A 19,920-nucleotide genomic window follows, 5' to 3' on the forward strand; every position below is an offset into this window, starting at 1 on the left:
ACATATAATAACGTCTGTTATTTTTAACCCAAACTTTCATGTCACAAAAAAGGCCATATAAACATGTATAAATATTAACTTGATCTAAGCTTAAGTAGCAATAATTTCCTTTGGAAAGGTAGTACTAGAATGCTCTGCAAAAATGAAATAAATTTCCATTCTATACATTAATAAAAATCGTAGAAATTAAAGTCAGAGAGCAGTTGTAAGTCTCTTGAAACACCGGTTCAACGGATTAAATTCGTATTGCCTTAGCTAAAGAAATCATCAAATAGCAGGCATTGGTGATTAGTGGTGAGCGCTTTGTTAAGCATAAAAGCGCGTGATAGATGGAGGCATATCGGACATGATTGTATAAAAGGTTAAATAATAAAAACTCAACATAAGAGGTCGCATTGAGAATTGTTTTTTTTATTTTTTTATTCGATATGGTTAGTCTGTATTTAATAGCATTCTTCATGGTTCATGGTTCTCTGCTTTTAATGTTGTTAATGTGAACCATGTTTGCTCAATTCTTTTTGTTAGTCTGTATTAAGTATTAAGGTTTCTAGGCAGCGGCTCGAAAGCGATTAATAAAATGACAATTTTCTATCGCTGATTGAAATGGTCGTTTTCGTTGCCTATGCTCTTTTATGTGACTTGGGAGCTGAACTCCTTATCTACTAATTCAAAGAGCACTGCCTACATTTTGGCGCTTAAGCACTCGTGTATAATTGAGCGCACTCAGCACACACACACACACACACACACACATACAAGTACAGCCAGGTACACAACAGAACGCACTTGTGTACACAAAAGTTGCGTGGCCAGAGAGACTTTTCATACAATATATATTTTTTTATACTCATATCTAGGTAGCTGAGTATATATTCTTTTATCTATTATGTCATGAGCATACTTTTTTCTTCTATCTTTTTTTTTGGAGGGGCCTGAACGCAACACTGGACTGGACGCACGCACACACACGCACGCACGCACACAGTCGCATACCCACAGGCACAGACACTGACTCTGGCACTGGCACTGGCACTGGCACTGGCGCACGCACTTACCTGTTCGTAACGAAAATTTCAACGCCAATGCCATGAACGTCGAAAATTCAATGGCGATTTATTACCGTTCACTGCTCACCTTTCAAAGTGTGGGCGTGTGTGTGTGTGCTGTGTGTGCTGTGTGTTGTTGTTGTTGTTATAGGTATTGTTGTTGTATCGACAGACAGAAAAATCGATGATGTTGTGCCAATGGTGAAGTAAAGTACATGATGCATGCCAAAAATAAAGCCAAAAAGTATGCTATAGATAACTTGTTTTGCAGCAACAACAACATTGCGGCCTGGATTTGATTTGTAGCCACTATAGTTGAATTCGAAAGGCACTCAGCTCGCTTCCAAAGTTCGATCAAGCGACGTGACAGCCACATATGACTGACTGCCCGCCTTTCTCTCTGTCTGTCTGTCTGCCTGTCTGTCTGTCTGTCTATCTGTCTGGGTGGGTGGGTAGGTCCGTGTGACTAGCGCAGGATGCTCGACAATTGAAATGAAATTCAAAGCGGCTCCGACAAACGAAATGCCATTGGCATAGTTCTGCAAATCAAAGGCAAGCCGGATGCGAAGAATGCAACTTAAAATAAATAAAAAAGAACACAAACGGCTGAGTAGCTGGCTTGATGCTGCTCTGGTCTCTAGTCTTGAGTGTCAAGTGTCGTGTCTGCATTGCCAGTTCTCGTGACTTCCATCGACATACGTGGCACACACACATATAGCCACACAAAGCACGTGATGTCTCAGTCTGAGCTTGACATGCCTGCACGTAATAATTTGCACAAATCGCACAAAACTTCCCCCCCCCCCCCTGCTCTTTCTCTCTCTCTCTTCCTCTCTCTCTCTCTGTCTCTGTTTATACCGTTTGCATTGCAGCATTGTTCCGAACCATGTCCCTCTGCTTGTTTGTTTGTTTGTTTGTGTAACGAAAATGCTTGCCCCATACTGTTCTATAAAAAAAAGGGGGCAGGACTGGTGAGTAGGGAAAATGTTCTAAACGAGATGGAAGCCTGAACAATTGGCCAAAATCCTCGAGTGCAACACAGGTTAATTGGCGGACTAATCAACATGGATATACGATTTAAAGAAAGATCGGTTGCTGTTGAAATCTTGGAATGGCCTCCTCTCACCAATAGCTATCGATTATTGTAAAAGTCTTATCACCCTATTAATACAATAGCCAGTTAGGGTTATTTATTTGAAAACATTTCTTTTAATTGCCTCTGCGTGGTGAGGAGATTTTGGATAAAAAAATTAAAATATTTGATCACATCTAACACGGGTTTTTAACTTACTGAACAATTTTCTTTTACATGAATATATTTTTACAAATAGTTAATAGTGAGGAGTTATTGAAATATTTATTAAAATATTTGATCGCATCTAACCCGATTGCTGGAAAATTATGTTATACAAAAAAAGTTTGTGAATATTTAAAAAACTCAAACATCTTAGTTGTTTGAGAATATTGGGCAAAAGCCTGATGTGTTCGAGCAGCGACTAATCTCATGTTTATTTTAATTCCTATGAAATTATTTTTTTATTAGCTAAAAAAATAAACAATTTATGTTCTTTAATATATAACTTAAAAGGGTACTAGTTCAACATTTCAATATAGAATGTTTATGATATTGAAGATATAAAAGATCATTAGGAACTGCTCTGAAATTCCTTTTCTATGCTTGGATGACAGATCTTTTTAATCATAAACACAAGCAATCCACAGCCATGTGGATGATAGAATTTATTAAAAAAATCGGGGGCATATTCGTAGTATATTTTACGGTTTAAAATGTGTTCGTTCATTGAGGTCTTGGCTGGAAACTGAATATTCACACGGCTTTCTGAAAAGTGAATCATGTGCTAAAGCTGATATTTCCATTTAAGCGTTTGAATGAAAAAAAAACTCATTTTCAAAAATTATTCAATCATATTGGAATATTTAAAATGAAAAATGTTTCAATTAAAGAAACAAATGGACATGAAATAAAAATGTTGCTGGCATTAGGCTTGGTCTTTTAACTTTTGTGAGCAACATAGTTGATTTATTATAATGACCCATTTAATCTGCTCTGATCTATTGACTATAAAACGTGGCATTCCTTAACAGACAAGATCCTGTACCCTATACTCTCTACCCTCACTGTGCAGGTCATGTGAGTAGTGCAGTAAATTATTATTTGATTTTCGCGCTTTTTGCCGCTTGAAATCTCGCAGAGTGTCGTGTGCATTATTTTCGGTAACAGCGTCGAGAACTCACCCACACACATACACACACGCACACATTTATATATATATGTATGTATATCATAGATATATACTATATGTATGTCGATGTATAAAGTGGCGCATGATGGCTATGCGTGGCACGCGCTTGCTTTGATTTCGAAATCATGTCACGTTTTCGGGTTTTACTCAAATGCCATTTGGCCAATTGCTTTTCAGAGTTGCCGCTCGCCGTTTGCCGAGCTGTGCGCCAGGACCGAATGGAAACACTGGAACCGGAAATCAAGTGGAGGCAGCAAGCTGCACTGTCCACCAAAGCTAGCTGGGCTGCACACTAATTTCACCGCCACAAGTTGTAATTAAAGGGCAGCCTGTCTGTATTCGTTGCAGCTGCAAGCCAAGAACGCCTTCGCTAGAACTTGGGGGCTAGAAGGACACAAACCCCCTATAATTAATGATGGACACAGGACGAGGCTTCACAAGCTTGTGTTTCAGCTTCGAACTTCGAGAACTTTGCAGTGTGGTCTTAAAGTAGTTGCAAGTAATGGCCTTAATGGCATTTCCGCCTCGACTGAAACCGCTTAGGTGGGTTTTTAATCGAAGCTGCCACGTTTGCAAAATATATTGCATATTTAAGTATGTAATTAAAAAGAAACTCCGTGCACTTAAACTTTCAACAATTGTGCAGAAATGAGAACAGTTTGAAACTAGTTTAGTGTTTACCGATTCTTTGATCAGCCACTCAAGACTAATCCTCTATATATTCCTCATGCTCAAAGACCCAAAACTCTGTAATAATACTCTGCTGAGGAATAGGATAGGCAGATCATGTTATAAGAAAGTGAAGCGTAGGCTGATTGACTTCATAACTATAATGGTATATAATTATATATGTAGCTTCTATTGAAATGACCAATTATGGTTGCTTTTATTACATTCTGCAAATATTTGTATGGAACGTTAAAATAAATATAATTTATTTTATATTTGAATTCCATGAGCCCACAGAAAAACCGTCTTCTTTTATCGGTGCCTTAAAAACGGCAGATATATGAGTTTCTATTTAAAACTACAAAATGAGGTTGATAAGAGATGGTTCATGTTTCTGTCGAGACGAACAAATGTTTGTTTACAGTTTTTCTGTTTTTTGTATTGTCTTTGTATAGTTACAAAATGAGGTTGATAAGAGATGATAGATATTCCCATCTAATTATCGATGTTAAAATGAATATGCTTTGTGAGAATGACGTTGATAAGAGATGATTGATATTTCCATCTAATTATCGAAGTTAAAATGATTAACATACAATCCAAGGCTTCATCTTTTTTGCTCCACTAAAGTGTGATATGCCTCTATTGGCTTCAACCTTCAATATCATTAATGTGTCCATTTTGGAAAGCAACAGATTTCATAAACATACATACGCCTATCTGTGAAGTATTGTGACGTGATTTCACCAAGATGTTCCGTCTGTTATCCTGTAATATTACCAATACTATTGACTCTTTATTGAGTTGACAATAGTTGTGACAGATGCTTCACACCATTTTAGCCAGATGTATCTGTCTAGTCTCAGGACAAGAAATTGTTCACCTACCCTTCCACTTCCTGGGACCTTATCACAAGCAACTCAACAACATTTCAACTCATGAGCAATTCGGTATTTCTGCTATCTACAGCTAACCACCATCTTCCGCCTCAGTTGCCCGCCCTTCAACAATCTACAAGTAAGAGGCACCATTTCCCCTTCGCCATTGCCAATTTCTACCCACCGCTGTGCCTGACAGATGTCAACTACATTTTCGTATCATTTCTGTGTACATTCAGGCAAGGCTGTGGCAATTTTCAAGCGCCATTTCACTTATGTCATGATCTTTATTTGCCTGATTTGTTGCTCAACAATAACGCAGCGTATGCGCAATTTATTTGATGTTTGAATTAAGGCTTAAATGAATGTAGCAATAGGAAAAGACTTGGCCCGCCCACAACTTGCTGACTGTTTGCATTAATTTCCGATAATAACTCAATAAGTTCGGCGTCATCTTCCCAAACCAGACAGAAATCCAGTGCTTCATTGTCAGTTAAGTGTGGTTAGTAATTTTTGTTTGCCATCACAAAGAGTAAGCGTTTATAAAATTGGCAATTCATCTATTACATCTTCCAAAACAAATATAAATTATTATTGTTTCCAAGCAAATGATCGTCTGTTTCTTCGAAAAAACTGAAACTTCGAAAGAACAAAGAACGGTCTGAATTCTGGATGAATACACAGCTATTTGTTTTCTAGTAGTTTTCGGAAACTTGATCATCCTTCAGCACAAAAATATGAGTTCTTAAACATCGACTCACAACAACATAAACGGCTGAACTGAAAAAAAAACTATGATTATTTGCAGAGAAATCTGGTGCTTCCATTTGTTAGAGAAAATATTTAATATATATTATATATATTCATTTTTTCAATTAAAAAATCATGATTTAGAATTTTTTGCAACACTATTTAATTAAAAATCGTATCCTATTAACATCAAATGATTTCTTTTAACAAAACAATGTTATTAAAAAAATGGCAAATACTGACAAGGGCAGATACATTTCATGTTTTTTATAACTAATATCTGAGCAGCTCAATATAAATTAGTTGAACTATCTCGTTTGTTAATTATCCATTTGATCGCACATGTCAAAGAGATGAGATAAATGCATCAAATGTTTTGCGCGGCGTCAAAATCAAATATGTTGCAATCAAAAACTGACAACAATTTCAATGTGCTCATCACTTCGTACACACACACACACACACACACACACACACACACACACACACACACACACACACACACACCAATACACCCACGCTCACACACGAGCGCAATTGCAACAAAGCGAAGCATGCGACAAGCGAGTGGCATTATGAAATTTGCATAAATAGGTAGAAAAACACGAGCAACACAGGGCATTAGTTTGAATATAATATGTTGTTTTGTGAGTGTGTGTTTGTGTGTATTTATTTATGTGTGTGTGTGCGGGCGCATTTGCATAGAAAGCTAATGTTTATTAAAAACTTCAGAGCAAAAGGAGCAAAGTTCAGTCGCAGAAACAATTTTCATTCATTTTTAGCTTTAACTTGAAGACAACAGAAATGTAGTATATAACCCGAACATATTGTTGAAGAAGAGTTTGTTTTTTGTCACAATTCTACAATAATTTATTTGCTATCGCGAGAAGCTCCCCATAATTGCCTCATGAAATAAAATGTTCCATTTAAATAAAACGTTGTGACAATAAGTTAAAAATTTAAGATATTTGACCAAGATTCTACAAATTAAAAACAGCGCGAATGAAATAGACAATAGATATTGTTGTAAGAAGGCAACAAACTCTTAAGACCTCCATCAAAATTTTATTTTTGATTATAACTCTTTCATCGTTTTCCTACGAGTACGATTCATTTTTGCCGCCCATTGCTTTTAACCCCTAGCACTGTCCCTGATGTTGTCTTTCCTAATAAGCTGATAATTGATGATGCACTTTTACGTCATCTTTACTTTTCTGCTTCCTGCAGACCGAACATTAGCTATGCACCATTTATCTTGTCTAGATGCACAGCTGACGACAGTTTGCAAGCCAAATTATTTTCCGGTTTGTGTTCATATTGTAATTGACCGTCAACGATGTCCAATTATCACTTTACTCTTGGAGATACAAGTATGCAAAAACGAAGTAAAAGCTTTTTAGAAACCATCTCTATGCCAAGTAATAAAAAAATAGCTTCCTTCAACTCTTTCCTTAACATGGAATTCTTTTTAAACGTGACAGCAGATACCTCTAGACAAAACGTTACTGCAGAGTATTGTAGGAGTACTATACTTATTATTATTATTATCTAATTTCTGAAGGCTACATACACCTACAATTGTCGGTACACTTTTCCATTTTTCATTTACAAAATTTTGCTTAAGATCTTTTACTTTATTGTGAATGAATCTTGGCTTATTTGCTTAAGTGACTAACAATAATTAATCAAATCGAGATTTAATTTATTTTACAATTAGTGCGTAAATTAAACGACCCTGAAGAAGAACGTTTGTCGTACGCGTTTGTTGGTTTTCAGGATTACTCTTAACAGTACCGTCCCTCCCGGACGAAACAATTAAAACCATCTTAGTGGGATCTTTTTCCATTGCCTAGAGAAGCGTTAATAGAAGCCACATAAAATCGCAAGCCACTTACAACTATATATAAAGAAGTTTCCAACAACGAGATAAATAAAATAAATAAAATAAATTCTGTATGTATGTTTGTGTGAAATGTTGCAAGCATTGGAGATATTGTAAATAGAAGAGAGCCAGATTAATGAAGCTAAGCGCTGTTAAATGTTCACCCAAAACTATATATCTATATCATCATATCAATCATATTGTTACGACTTCCGGCTATATATCGAAGCATCTTTTTTTTAAAGCGTAATGAACAAAAATAAAATACAAAACAAATTTAATGAGGAATCAATTTTCTTTTAGTTTTCTGCAAATTGTTTATAAATTGTTTGCTATACTTGTATTACATTTGTTGTTTACCCAAACTCTGCTCAACATATTAGAAATTGTGCTGGCATTAGCCGCTGGAAATGTTCAAAATGGCAATCAATTATCCATTGCTGTGCTGCAATTTGTATTATAAAATGTTGTTTGCTTTATTTGCAACAACAACTATTAATCATTTGCCATTGTTTATCCATTAATCAGTGATTGTATCTACTTTGTGAGAACAGTTCTACTTTGTGGCTGCCAAACCGCATATTTACATTTTATTTGGTAAATAAGCTTTTGCTGTGTCGAAGCTATATATCCTTCTCTGTCATTATCATTTGCCGCTAATCTATCCTTTTTTTTTTGTAAGTGCTGCAGAGCCTGTTAATCAATATTTTTTTATTTGTTTTGCGACGCAAATAAAATGTAACATCCTTCTTAATTTATGAACATATAGTAAATGTTGTTAATTAGAAGAATTTTGAACAATTAGATATTTTTTTAACAGCTAGTGGTCTGTTCAGGTTGATCTCAATAATATGCCTCGCCTTAAAATCTCATTTGATAAAAACAATATACTCTCACTTTTCAGTGGAGGGCATTCAAATGTATTTCCAACTAAATACATATATACTTTGCTTCCTCTAATTAAAGGTCTATGCCTTTTTTTGTGTGTGTAAATATTTAATTAACTGCAGGTTCCCGGAAATGGGGCCACGCGCGCGAATCCAATTAAGTTTTTAGCCGATTTCAAAAAAGGACTCGCGAATTTCAAAAAATAATTAATTACCAATATTTATGGTAATAATATATCCTCGTTGTTCGCGTGTCCATATGTCCCTGTATGGCACACCCTTTACTCTGTGTTTATAATTTTCAACTTTAAGATCGACTTTGGCAATGAAGTTTCTTTGTACATGTTTAAGTGTATTAGATTTCTTATATAGAACTATTTAGATTTCAAATCAACATTAAAAACAATTCTACAATTCAATGTAGAATAATAATACGGTTACAATGCTTTCTTCAGGCTCGGAGCGAAGCAACAGCTACAAAATATATTTAACTTAAAGTTGTTAAATCATTTTTTAAATTAAATTCAACATTGTGAACTATTTCGATTCTACAACAAAGGAATATCTACTCTCTACTAATTTCCTTTGTTACGCATTTCTTATTCAATATTTTCTTTGAATATTTTTATATATACAAGTATGTGTGTGTTTCTTAATTCCACTGCTCTTTGAACTCTGGCAGCAGCTCTACTCGTATGTTGATAACATTCCGCAGCACTTGAGCGTCAAAAGGGCAGATGGGAAATGCACGCTGCTTGAGAAGAGCAACCCTATTCGTTTATAAATATAATATCCTAGGTGCACACCCATACACCCACACACACACACACACACAGACACATATGTTGTGAGTATGTGGATGTGCAGCAAATATGCAAAATAGCCAACTAATTATTTATGATAACAATTTGCAGACGCTCGCTCTGGCTCATCGGCTAAGCAGCTCACGTGCCCCGAACCAGGACATGTCGACTGAAGTCGCGTCGAGCTCATTGAAAATTCCAGTGACATGGCTTGGCATCCGTTCGGCAATAAACCCGCCCACAGCATCGCACAGCTCTGTACACCCCCACCGCCCAGTTAATGATGTTGTTAGTGCCCACAACAATAATAAATCTTAAGATTTTGTCACAAATCTTTTGACCGAAATAGAACGAGAGATGGGGAGGAGCAGGATTACAAGAGAAAGGAGTGTCCCAAGCTATGGCATCGGCATCAGGATCGACAGCAAAACATGTTAATTATGTTGTCAATTTTCCTGAAACGGCGACACGATGTGCCGGGATTTGCCAACCCACGAGAAACGGCACGGCACGGAACGAAACCAAATCAAACCAAACCAAACCAAAGTAAAGCATACAAGCTGTTCAGGATGCGGCCCAAGGACACGCTCACACGCCAACAAAAGCCAGGGCGCTGGCTGGGTGGAATGTCTGCTGTGTTTGTATTGCTTTTTTGAAAAATTGATGTGCATAATGTCAACAATATATGCTCTGACAGACACATGGCCAGGATGCGACAAAGGCTACCATTTTCTTGTCACAGCAGCAGCTGCACGATCCGCTTTTCGCCACTGGATGACTGGGTGGTTTGGGGCCGGTTGCCTGGAAAGCAGCGGCAACTTGTCATTGTTAAGCAATTTGTTAGCATAACCAAAAGGGAACGCAGTTCAGGGCATGCCAAAGTGCATGGGCATATAGTCATCCATCATTGGACAGCAGCCAGTAAGCCACCCAGTCCGGACGGCAACTGGCGGGCGAAAAGGAAAAAAGCTAACAAGTCGCCGTACAGCAGCAATCCAAACAAGTGATTTCTGTTTCGGCTAAGCAAAGAGGGATCTGAATCTGAATCTGAATCGGAAGTGAAATTGGCATCTTACCGGAAATTGAACAAAGTAACAGTAAGTATTAGAGTGAATATTCATGGGAACATGCCAGTATCTGTAGATGTGTGTGTGTGTGTGTCTGTGTCTGTGTCTGATTAGGCCTCCATGTAACTGGCAATGTGTGTGAAATGCGTTCAACATGGCGTATGCGTGTTATTTGGTTAACTACGCCTCAGTAACTGATATTCCGTCTGTCTGCAAGTTGATGTACGTGGTCTGTTCAAAAGAAAGGGGAATATTTTTAATTTTTAATTTTTTTTGAAAATAATTGAATTTATTCATTAATAGCCATTTTGTCCATTTTGTTCAAAAGTAACCCCCCTCAGATATCTGTATAATGAATATGTGTATCTTCTGAAATAAGGCTTTTCGGTATGGCCATCAGCTCATTCTTCGATTTGGATTTTATCTCAAAACGCTTTTCTTTCATTGGTCTCATCCGTTTTGGAAATAGGAAATATATATAATTATATCTGAGGGGGATTGCTTTGAAGGGGGCAAGATGGATATTGATGAATAAATAAATGCTTTTGAAAGCAATTTAAAATTCACCTTTTCTTTTGAACAAAAGGTATGCTATATACACGCAAACGTTCCATAACTTCCTTGAAGGAATACTACTAGCCTTACGACTCATGATGCACCAAAACCTTCACATTTTCTTTTAAACAGACCACGTACGAGTATGTATAGTACATATATGAGACGAGAGTTGCACCAACATTAGCTCCTCTCGTTCTTAATTGAAGCTTTTAATTTCCCCCTCTCTTCACATTCATGTTTCTCAATTTTAAAATAACAATTCAATGCTGCTGTCAGTGGCGTAACAATAGGGTGGCAGGGCTGGCAAAATGCCACGGGACCCTGAACCAAGAGGGCCCCGGCCCGCGAGGCCGCGAGCTCAAAAATATTTGTTTACATTGGAATATCTAAAGATACATATAAAAAAGACATATCTGAATCATTTGCCAGAGAAATTCTCAGTTTTCGATCCACTTTCAAAGACGAAATAGAAAAATATTCGTGTATTAGGTCTCTGCTGATTTATTAATAATTAAAAATCATTTTTAGGGCATAGCAGCTTTCTTGATTAATTTTATTTCTTACAAATTCTGTGACTACAGCTAGTGCTGAACGATCATTTTCAATTTATTTAAGAAACTCTATGAGACAAGTCAGGTTATGTAACTTTGCTATGGAAAATTCTATGGCCTTGATGATGTTATAGACACTTTTGCGGAACAGAAAGCTCGACAAAAAATTGTCTTAATAAATATCTTATTGAAATTAAATGATTTTTTTTCATTGAAAATGTATGCGCGTTTTTTCACGATGTTGTTCCTTCACCGAAAAGCTAGCGAATAGATGATGAATGCCTTGAGATTTATGTTCTATGGATGAATGTGAAGTCTCCAATACGCATTGGGCTAGCATGGGGACTACAGACCATTCCCTCTCGCCTAAGAGAGGACGCCATTAGTGTATACTACTTGTATATATACTATACGTGTAATTCAGTACGCTGAAAATCTTGAAGTTTATTAAAAATTTAACTGAGTACAACGTGACGATTTTTACTGATAGGGCCCCATCAAAAGTTAGTTTAGTTACGCCACTGGCTGCTGTTAAGCATAGTCCATACAGCATTATGCTCTACTTGTATGCATTTTATTTGAAAATTCAGAAGAAATTGTAACTTATAGTTGGTATTGATTTTTGTGCTGGTCTCTTCTGTTCTGCATCAATCAAATTCCGTTTGATTCGCATGCCTTTCAGATTGGAAATATGATTCCGAGAAAAATGCAATATACAAGTAGCTTCCATATGGTTCGACTTAAAGGATAATATCAACAGTTCTGTATCAAAGTGATGCCAAAGACTGCCTTGTCAGGGCTATACTGCGAGTAGGCCCTGGAGCGTTGTGTCTAAGCCAACAACATACTCGTAGATATTGGGAAGACAGCATGCGGTACAGTATTTTGAAAGTAGCAAGTCGTTGAGTTGTGGGCGGACAAACTGATTGGCATTGCAATCGTTGGAGCAGACTTGCAAGCAAACTGTTTTCACAAACCACACACACACACAAACACACACACTTGGCTGGGCACTGGCATGTGTGTGTGTTGCTTAGAAATCTTACTGCAAAGAGGCATATAACTAATGCGTTAAGAAGCGACATCAGCTAAGCCATAAACTTAAGGCACGTCGCACGCGCTTTCTCTCCCGCTCTCTCTATACAACTATATATTTATCTTGCTCACTCTTGGCCTAAAGCTAGTGTTGGGTGTAGAAGGTAATTGGGACATAATTAGCTGCAAACTGAAAAGCTGTTGCTTGCAGGTTTTGTAAAATAAAACACGCGACCAAAAGGCAAAGCCCACCTCATTGCAGACAGCTTATTTATAAGCGTGTGTGTCTGTCCTTGTGTGTGTCTGTCCTTGTGTGTGTGTGTGCGTTTCGTGTATGTCAAACAACTGGCATAAGTCGCTGCTGCTAATTGTTAGTCACATAATTAAGTGCTCCTCAACAACATATGCATGTATGTTTTTTTCTTTATATATATATATATATATATACACAAGTATGTATATATAGCTATAAAAGTATGTACATATCTCTGCATACACATGTACTTATGTACAGGTATGGAGGACGTGCTAGTGTCAGCCCTAGGTCCTGTTTGCTGAAAGGAGCTTGAATAACATTTATCCCCATGTAATATATACGTGTCGCCTCGAGCAGCAACAAAAACTACAAGCTAAGCTGAATCTGTGGGGGGGGGGGGGGGGAGGTGTGTTGTGGAGGGGACATCGTCCGGCCAACTAAGCAATAACTTTATATCTCAGATACATTCTGTTAAATAAAAATTTTATCCTTCTTAGCCAAACTAATAGCTGCTGTGCACATACAACCATTGAATTATTTATTAAATTCGAACTCGTGGCATTTATTAAATTTTTATTAATTTCGCAAGTCTATTTGAATGTCTATTCCCAAACCTAATTTTTTGTTGTTGACTAAATGGATTGCTTTTCCCAACACAAGCTACAATTTGTTTGCCAATTTTTTTAAAATATTACATCTGTGAATATTTATTCATACTACATTTGTGCGTCAAACATTTTCAATTTAATTAAATAAATGTGTCAAATGAAAGAACATTGTATTTCTTCTCTGTTATGATTGGATGAGACTGACAAATAAGTTGCACACAAATGCTTTAAACCATTCTCTTCTATACTTATAACTAAACTTGCTGGCATTAACTTTCGAAGCCTAATCAAGATAGGCATTATTTTGTATTTATTTTGCAGCAATTTCTGAAGAAATGCTTTGCCTTCAAATTAATTAAAAATAGTTCCAATATCGGGCTTACAAATTGTGCTTCAAGTTTTGAGACGCATTCAAAATTTACTATTTTAGGGGCACTTCGACCTACAACTTTAATTAGAGATTAAGGGTTATCCAACTATTCTTTAATAAGGCATGTTTGTTCTACGAGTTACGCATTTCTTAGGGCTTAAAAGGTTAATATCCTTTAGGACTTGCTGTCAACTGCTATGACTCTTTTAACAAATTTGTATACTCTGTAAACCTACTCTTGTACATTTCATGTACAGAGTATAAAAATACATCGTTTAGTGTCGAAAACTGAAATCATATTCGAATCTCGAGTGTATCTAAAATTCAAGAGGCTGTTCTTCGCCACCATTCAAGAATAGCTTTATTTTTTCTTTGCGCTGAACACATCTGGTCTATAAATAGCGCACACAAATGTCCTCCAATTACATCTTCTTTACATTAGCACTTACATGCACCCTGCATTGTCCCCCAAAAACAACTACAACAACAAGAAGAACAACAACTACAACCAGCACCAAATCGGGAACAATGGCGCCAACGCATGAGTTTCACTAATTAATTAGCCAAAGCTGAATAAAATGAACCTATTGGGAAGCCAAGTGTCAAATATATCATCATATTTGTGGCCGCAGTAGCTGTCTGCCCAAAAAGTACACTTGGCTTTGTATGTATTCATATTTTTGGATATCACATTACCGCAAAAAAAATAAAAATAGTAAAAGTTTCATGAGCTGCTGAAAGGTCAATGCTACTCTTTCCCCAAAGGTATTTAGTTGACAAAGATATTGCAGAAAGCCATTAACTTTTTTTAGAACAGTTTTTAAGAGGATTGCGCTTGAATGCCTTCACTTTTTACTTAGAACTAGAACTTTGCGAGTAGAAGTTAATTGTAATTTGTTGTTGGTCTATCAACTACGAATTGTTGAAGACCACAAAGTGTAGACAAATTTTAATCTGTGGCCGTCAACTTGTGGCAAAATGAAATGCCAAGCATTATTCTGCAAGCTTGTCAGAAGCCTCCCAATCTCACTAATGAAGTAGAACGTTGTTATATAAATCTGCATAAAGGTGCTGTAATACAAATAATTAGGCTTTGGACCGGAGCATTATTTCCCTCGATTTGAGGGAAAAGTTCTTCATTTAGAAATTTAAAGAAATCCATTTAAGTTTGATAACATAGTTAAAAAACTTAAACTAAATGAGCGCGATCTCAAATACTTAAACTCATATTCCTTGTACTATATAGAAGATTATTCAAGATCGAGCTAAAAACAAATACCATATTTATTATGAAACTAGGATTTTAGATTTGGATAAAAATATGAAGAGTTTGCAAAAATGAATGTCTATACTTATAAGTATTATCTACCGCTTCCATTGATTTCTGCGATTATTAATATAAAGTGAAAACAATGTTTTATTATTTTGAATAAACAACTTATGAAATATATGTATATTTTGAGAACATTTCTACCCAACTATAAGCTTTAAAATGGCTGAGCTATGAATTGATAATGTTTGGGGGCACTATCTCATTTGCTTAACGGGGTATTTGCAATTTAAAAGAGTGAATATTATTGATGTAGGATTCCAAACCTGCTGGAGATGATTACCAACGTACTAGAGATGATTACCAACTCACTAAAGATGATTACCAACTTAATAAAGATGATTGACTTCTGGAATTCCAGCCAAGTCATTCGAAATGCTTAACTAAAAATGTACTGGAGATGATTCCCAACTTACTAGAGATAATTACTGTTGGTAATCACTAGAGATGATTACCCACATACTAGAGATGATTACCAACTCACTAAAGATGATTACCAACTTAATAAAGATGATTGACTTCTGGAATTCCAGCCAAGTCATTCGAAATGCTTAACTAAAAATGTACTGAAGATGATTACCAACTCACTACAGATGATTACCAACTTACTAGAGATGATTGACTTCTGGAATTCAAACTATCTCATTCGAAATGCTTCACTAAAAATGTACTGGATGTAAGATTCCCAACTTACTAGAGATAATTACTGTTGGTAATCACTAGAGATGATTACCAACATACTAGAGATGATTACCAACTCACTAAAGATGATTACCAACTTAATAAAGATGATTGACTTCTGGAATTCCAGCCAAGTCATTCGAAATGCTTAACTAAAAATGTACTGGAGATGATTACCAACTCACTACAGATGATTACCAACTTACTAGAGATGATTGGCTTCACTAAAAATGTACTGGATGTAAGATTCCCAACTTACTAGAGATAATTACTGTTAGTAATCACTAGAGATGATTACCAACATACTAGAGATGATTGAATTAAAGAACTCAAACCAAGTCCAGAGCATTTAATACTCACTCCAAATGCTTAGCTAAAAATGTACTTGATGCAGGATTTCAAACTTGCTGAAGATCATATCAGAGCATGTAATACCCATTCAAAACGCTTAACCAAAAATTTATTAGTTCATACCAATTCAAATAGCTTTGAGCATTTTATGCCCATTCGAATCGCTTAACTAAAATTGCACTCGGTGAAACATACTAGAGATGAATTTTTTTGTAAATCTTAACTGAAGTACCCGTTCATCTCATCATCTATTAATTTTCAAATTATGCAGTTTGTTGTTTTATCTTATTGGTCTCCAAAAAATGAGTCATACTTTGCTCAATTTCTGACACAATAATTATTTTGAATTTGTGACTTACAATTGTTAGTTTCCTTTAGAATCTGTCCGTAGGTCGTTGTTCGATAAACATTTCCAAAGAAAATGCTCAATGGCTGCTGTAATATTTTCTTATACTATTTACAAAAAAAAGTCATATGAATCTTGGTTCATTCTTTGTCGTTTAAAAGGCATTCTCATATATAATTAATGTTCAGAATAGTTATGTATATACATGAGTGTGTTGTTGCATTGTATGCTCAAATCATATAAGTACGCTTTTAAGTCTGATCATGCTGTTCGCATTCTATTTTATTGAAGAATATGTGGAGAGGGGATACACAATCAATGTTCATTATCGCTTCGAATGCTCATTTACTTAGAACGTTCACATTTTTGGAACACTATACATATATACTTGTTTATTTTATTTACTTTTTACAATTTACGCTTTTCGGAGTTTTTTTTTTTTACATGACCATATGGCAAAGGGATAGAAATGGGGGTTTGGAGTATAGGCCCCCTCAAAAGATAACACACACACGCATACCGACATGCTAATTTTATTTATTTATCGCATGCCTCAGTTTTCTGTTTTGCAGACAGTTTTTTTTTTTTTTTTTTTTGACAGGTCGCGCCCACAGTTGCCTTTGATGTGGGCGCCAGGCCGGGCCAGGCCGGGTCGAGGCATGCAACGCGCTCCGAAAGGCATTTACTGAGGGCACGCACAATTAGCTAATTGTTATTGACATACATGCGTACATACATACATACACAGTCTTGCATACTTCATGTGTGCATGTACTATGTATGTATGTATGTGTGCATGCATGTGCCTATGAACACGTGTCTAAGCCGATAGATAGATACATATGTACAGGGCTTGTGGCCAAGCCACCAACTCACCTGTCGCCATGAGAGTCTCTGTCTCGATCTCTGTCCAGCTCCCTGTCCAGCTCCACATCCTGTATGCCACCGGCAGCAGCGGCTGCGGCAGCGGCAGCCGCAGCCGATGTGCTGGCCCCCATGGCCAGAGCCATGGCTCCGGCAGCGCTGCTGCTGCTGCTGTTGCTGGTGCTAGTGCTGGGTCCTTCGTGCTCCTTCTCTTTCTCATCCCGGGCACTGACGCTGCCAGGACATGCAACTTTCGGTGCCGGGGTCGGGGTCGGTGTTGGTGTCGGTGTCTCTTTGCCGCTCGGTTTCTCCTGCCGGTCTGTCATGGCTGGCTTTTTAGTTGTTGGCGCTTATAAGTGTCGGTTATAATTTATTTTGTTTCACAATTTGATTTGCAAGTTCTCTACTAGTAGTAGTCGCAGAGTATTAGCTATCAGTGCCGTGTATGTAGTGTGTATCTGTGTGTGTGTATGTATATATATATATATATATATATATATATATATATATATATATATATAGTATGTGTAGAGGATATAACAACAAGAAGAAAGCGAGCGCTTAACACGCCCTTCCAGCTGCCCTTCAAGTGCCCTCCATCTGTCTCTCTAACAACTCGCAGCAACACTTTGTTCACGCCCGCAAAGTGTTGTAATTATTTTTTAATCAAGCCTTTTGTGTTTTGGTGCCAAAATTATAAACACAAACAAGGATAGGAGCCAGAAAACAGCAACGAACAGAACAAAAAACAAAAAACAAAAAAATAGGACTGTAAGAAGAGAAAAAAGGAAGAAAATGAAAAACAAAGAACCCTATGCAAATTAATTGGCATGCCAGGGTAAAGCGGCTTAGACTTTTATTATTGTTGTTGCTATCGCTATTGTTGCTGTTGCTTTTCCTGTTGCTATTGTTGTTGTTGTTGCTATTGTTGTTGTTGCTTATTAAATTAGCCGACATTTTTAAGGTTGTTTTTGATACTCATTATTGGTCGTAAGCAGAGTGGCTTTAGGATTTCAATGCTTCGCTCCGCTCCGACTTGTGGGCAAATGGAAAATGGAAAATGTGCAAGACCTACGCCTAAACCTCATTAACCCGAAGGCATAGGGCAAGGGTTAATTCCTAAGGTGCAGAGCACACTTCAAGGCTCCATTTGCTGAGGTAAGTAATGTGGAGGTGTTCGGCTTGAATCATCAAAGACTCAGAAAACAATTAAACAGTCATTTAAGGCATTTATTTTGCAATTCATACAGTTTGTGAATTTCTTGAAGTTCCATATGCTATGGCTCTGTAATGTACTAAGTACATATATACTCTTACTATACGAGTATGTCTGGAATGTGTGGGAGCAACATTTTCATGAAGTCTCTCACTAATTTCCTCATAAGATCATAAGATCTTTTTATACCAAGTAGTTTGGATAGTTTTTTCAGTTTTTTCATTTGGAATATCTTTTTAATTATAAAATACTTATAGTAATGATTCCTTTCAATGGCTGCTGCTGAGTTAGCTTTAATATCCTGTGGCCGCCAAATGGTTTCTCTTTTCTCATGAATTAAGAGATTTAATTTAATTTAATTAAAATGAAGTCGCCAAACTATTTATTGACTACAGATCTAAGAGTCCTCCAATGAAACAATTATTCTTAGACTTGGTTTTTACTACAAAAACTATTTACTCGTCCCCGGTGGGAAGAGCAAGAAAACACCTTGGATGAATCACTTCTGATGAGTTTTTGCCAAAAGCAAACAAAAAATTGAGAAACATATTTAAAGCATTGATCAAGTTCTGCCATTCACCATTCAAATTATTGAGTAATGGAGGAATCCAGAATCGTAGAATCATCTACTAAGTTAATTTAAAAAAAAACGTCTCTTGAGGTCGCAGTTCCCCTCATCTTAGTTGTTCAATGCAGTCTGACTTCTGCTTTGGCTACTAAACACTTTATTTGTGCTTCAAAAATATTCCAAACAGATATTAAGGCCACCAAACGACTTTTCCAAAACGTCACAAAAATACAGAAGGATTTTATAAAATGGAAGTTTCAAACGCATAATTAAATACCATTCCAGAGCTAAGTATTTTTAGAAATCAGTAGCGAGGCTCAGAAGTCGATGAAAATGTAATTATATTTTTGTCTTCTTTGTTTTGTTTATTGAACATTAAACGCTGAGGTGGAGGAGACGAAGAAACTGTTCTCATTTTGAATAAAAAACAAAAAACAAGACGCAACGAAGAAGGGAAAAAATTACAAATATAAAGATTTATTTATTTACGCTGTAACTAAAAAAGAAGAAGGAAGAAAATGAAGCAAACAGGTTTTTGTGTGAACGCTTAAATAAATTTGTAGTAAGAGGCATGCGGTGCTTAAAATGCTTTCATGCCACAAATTAAAATTAATTACAGCTCTTTACAGTGGAGCCTGCGTTTTGCTTGCTTGAATTTCTAAGCAACGAGCTTCGATGCCAACATAAATATTAATATTAAGTCTTGACAGTCGTTGAATAGTGACTGCATTTTTTTGATTTATGATCAACAATTGAGCAACGCTGAACCGTGAAATGACACACAATTTTCTAGCTGCGAGCAGGATGCAGTCACGCACACACACACACACACACACACACAAACACTCACACACAGCCAATATAAATGACTGTAAATTAAGGGGCACTTCAGTTGGTGTCAAGTGTGTGGCAACAAGTGGCCAACGTTTGTCAACTCAGC

At 36.6% G+C, this 19,920-nt stretch overlaps 1 protein-coding gene across 1 annotated transcript in view; it reads right to left on the reverse strand.

Annotated features, from left to right (window-relative positions):
• The window catches only part of LOC115629478, a 90,341-nt gene extending 72,819 nt beyond the window's left edge, over nt 1-17,522 (reverse strand). The window contains exon 1 of the mRNA XM_030525948.1: nt 17,209-17,522. Coding sequence (XP_030381808.1) covers nt 17,209-17,522 — 314 coding nt within the window. The remainder of the gene's footprint in view (nt 1-17,208) is intronic.
• Nucleotides 17,523-19,920: the final 2,398 nt, after the last annotated feature.

The sequence above is a fragment of the Scaptodrosophila lebanonensis genome, unplaced genomic scaffold (genome assembly GCF_003285725.1).
Source record: "Scaptodrosophila lebanonensis strain 11010-0011.00,11010-0021.00 unplaced genomic scaffold, SlebRS2 tig00000155-arrow-arrow-pilon, whole genome shotgun sequence".
In the NCBI taxonomy this organism is placed as follows: domain Eukaryota; kingdom Metazoa; phylum Arthropoda; class Insecta; order Diptera; family Drosophilidae; genus Scaptodrosophila; species Scaptodrosophila lebanonensis.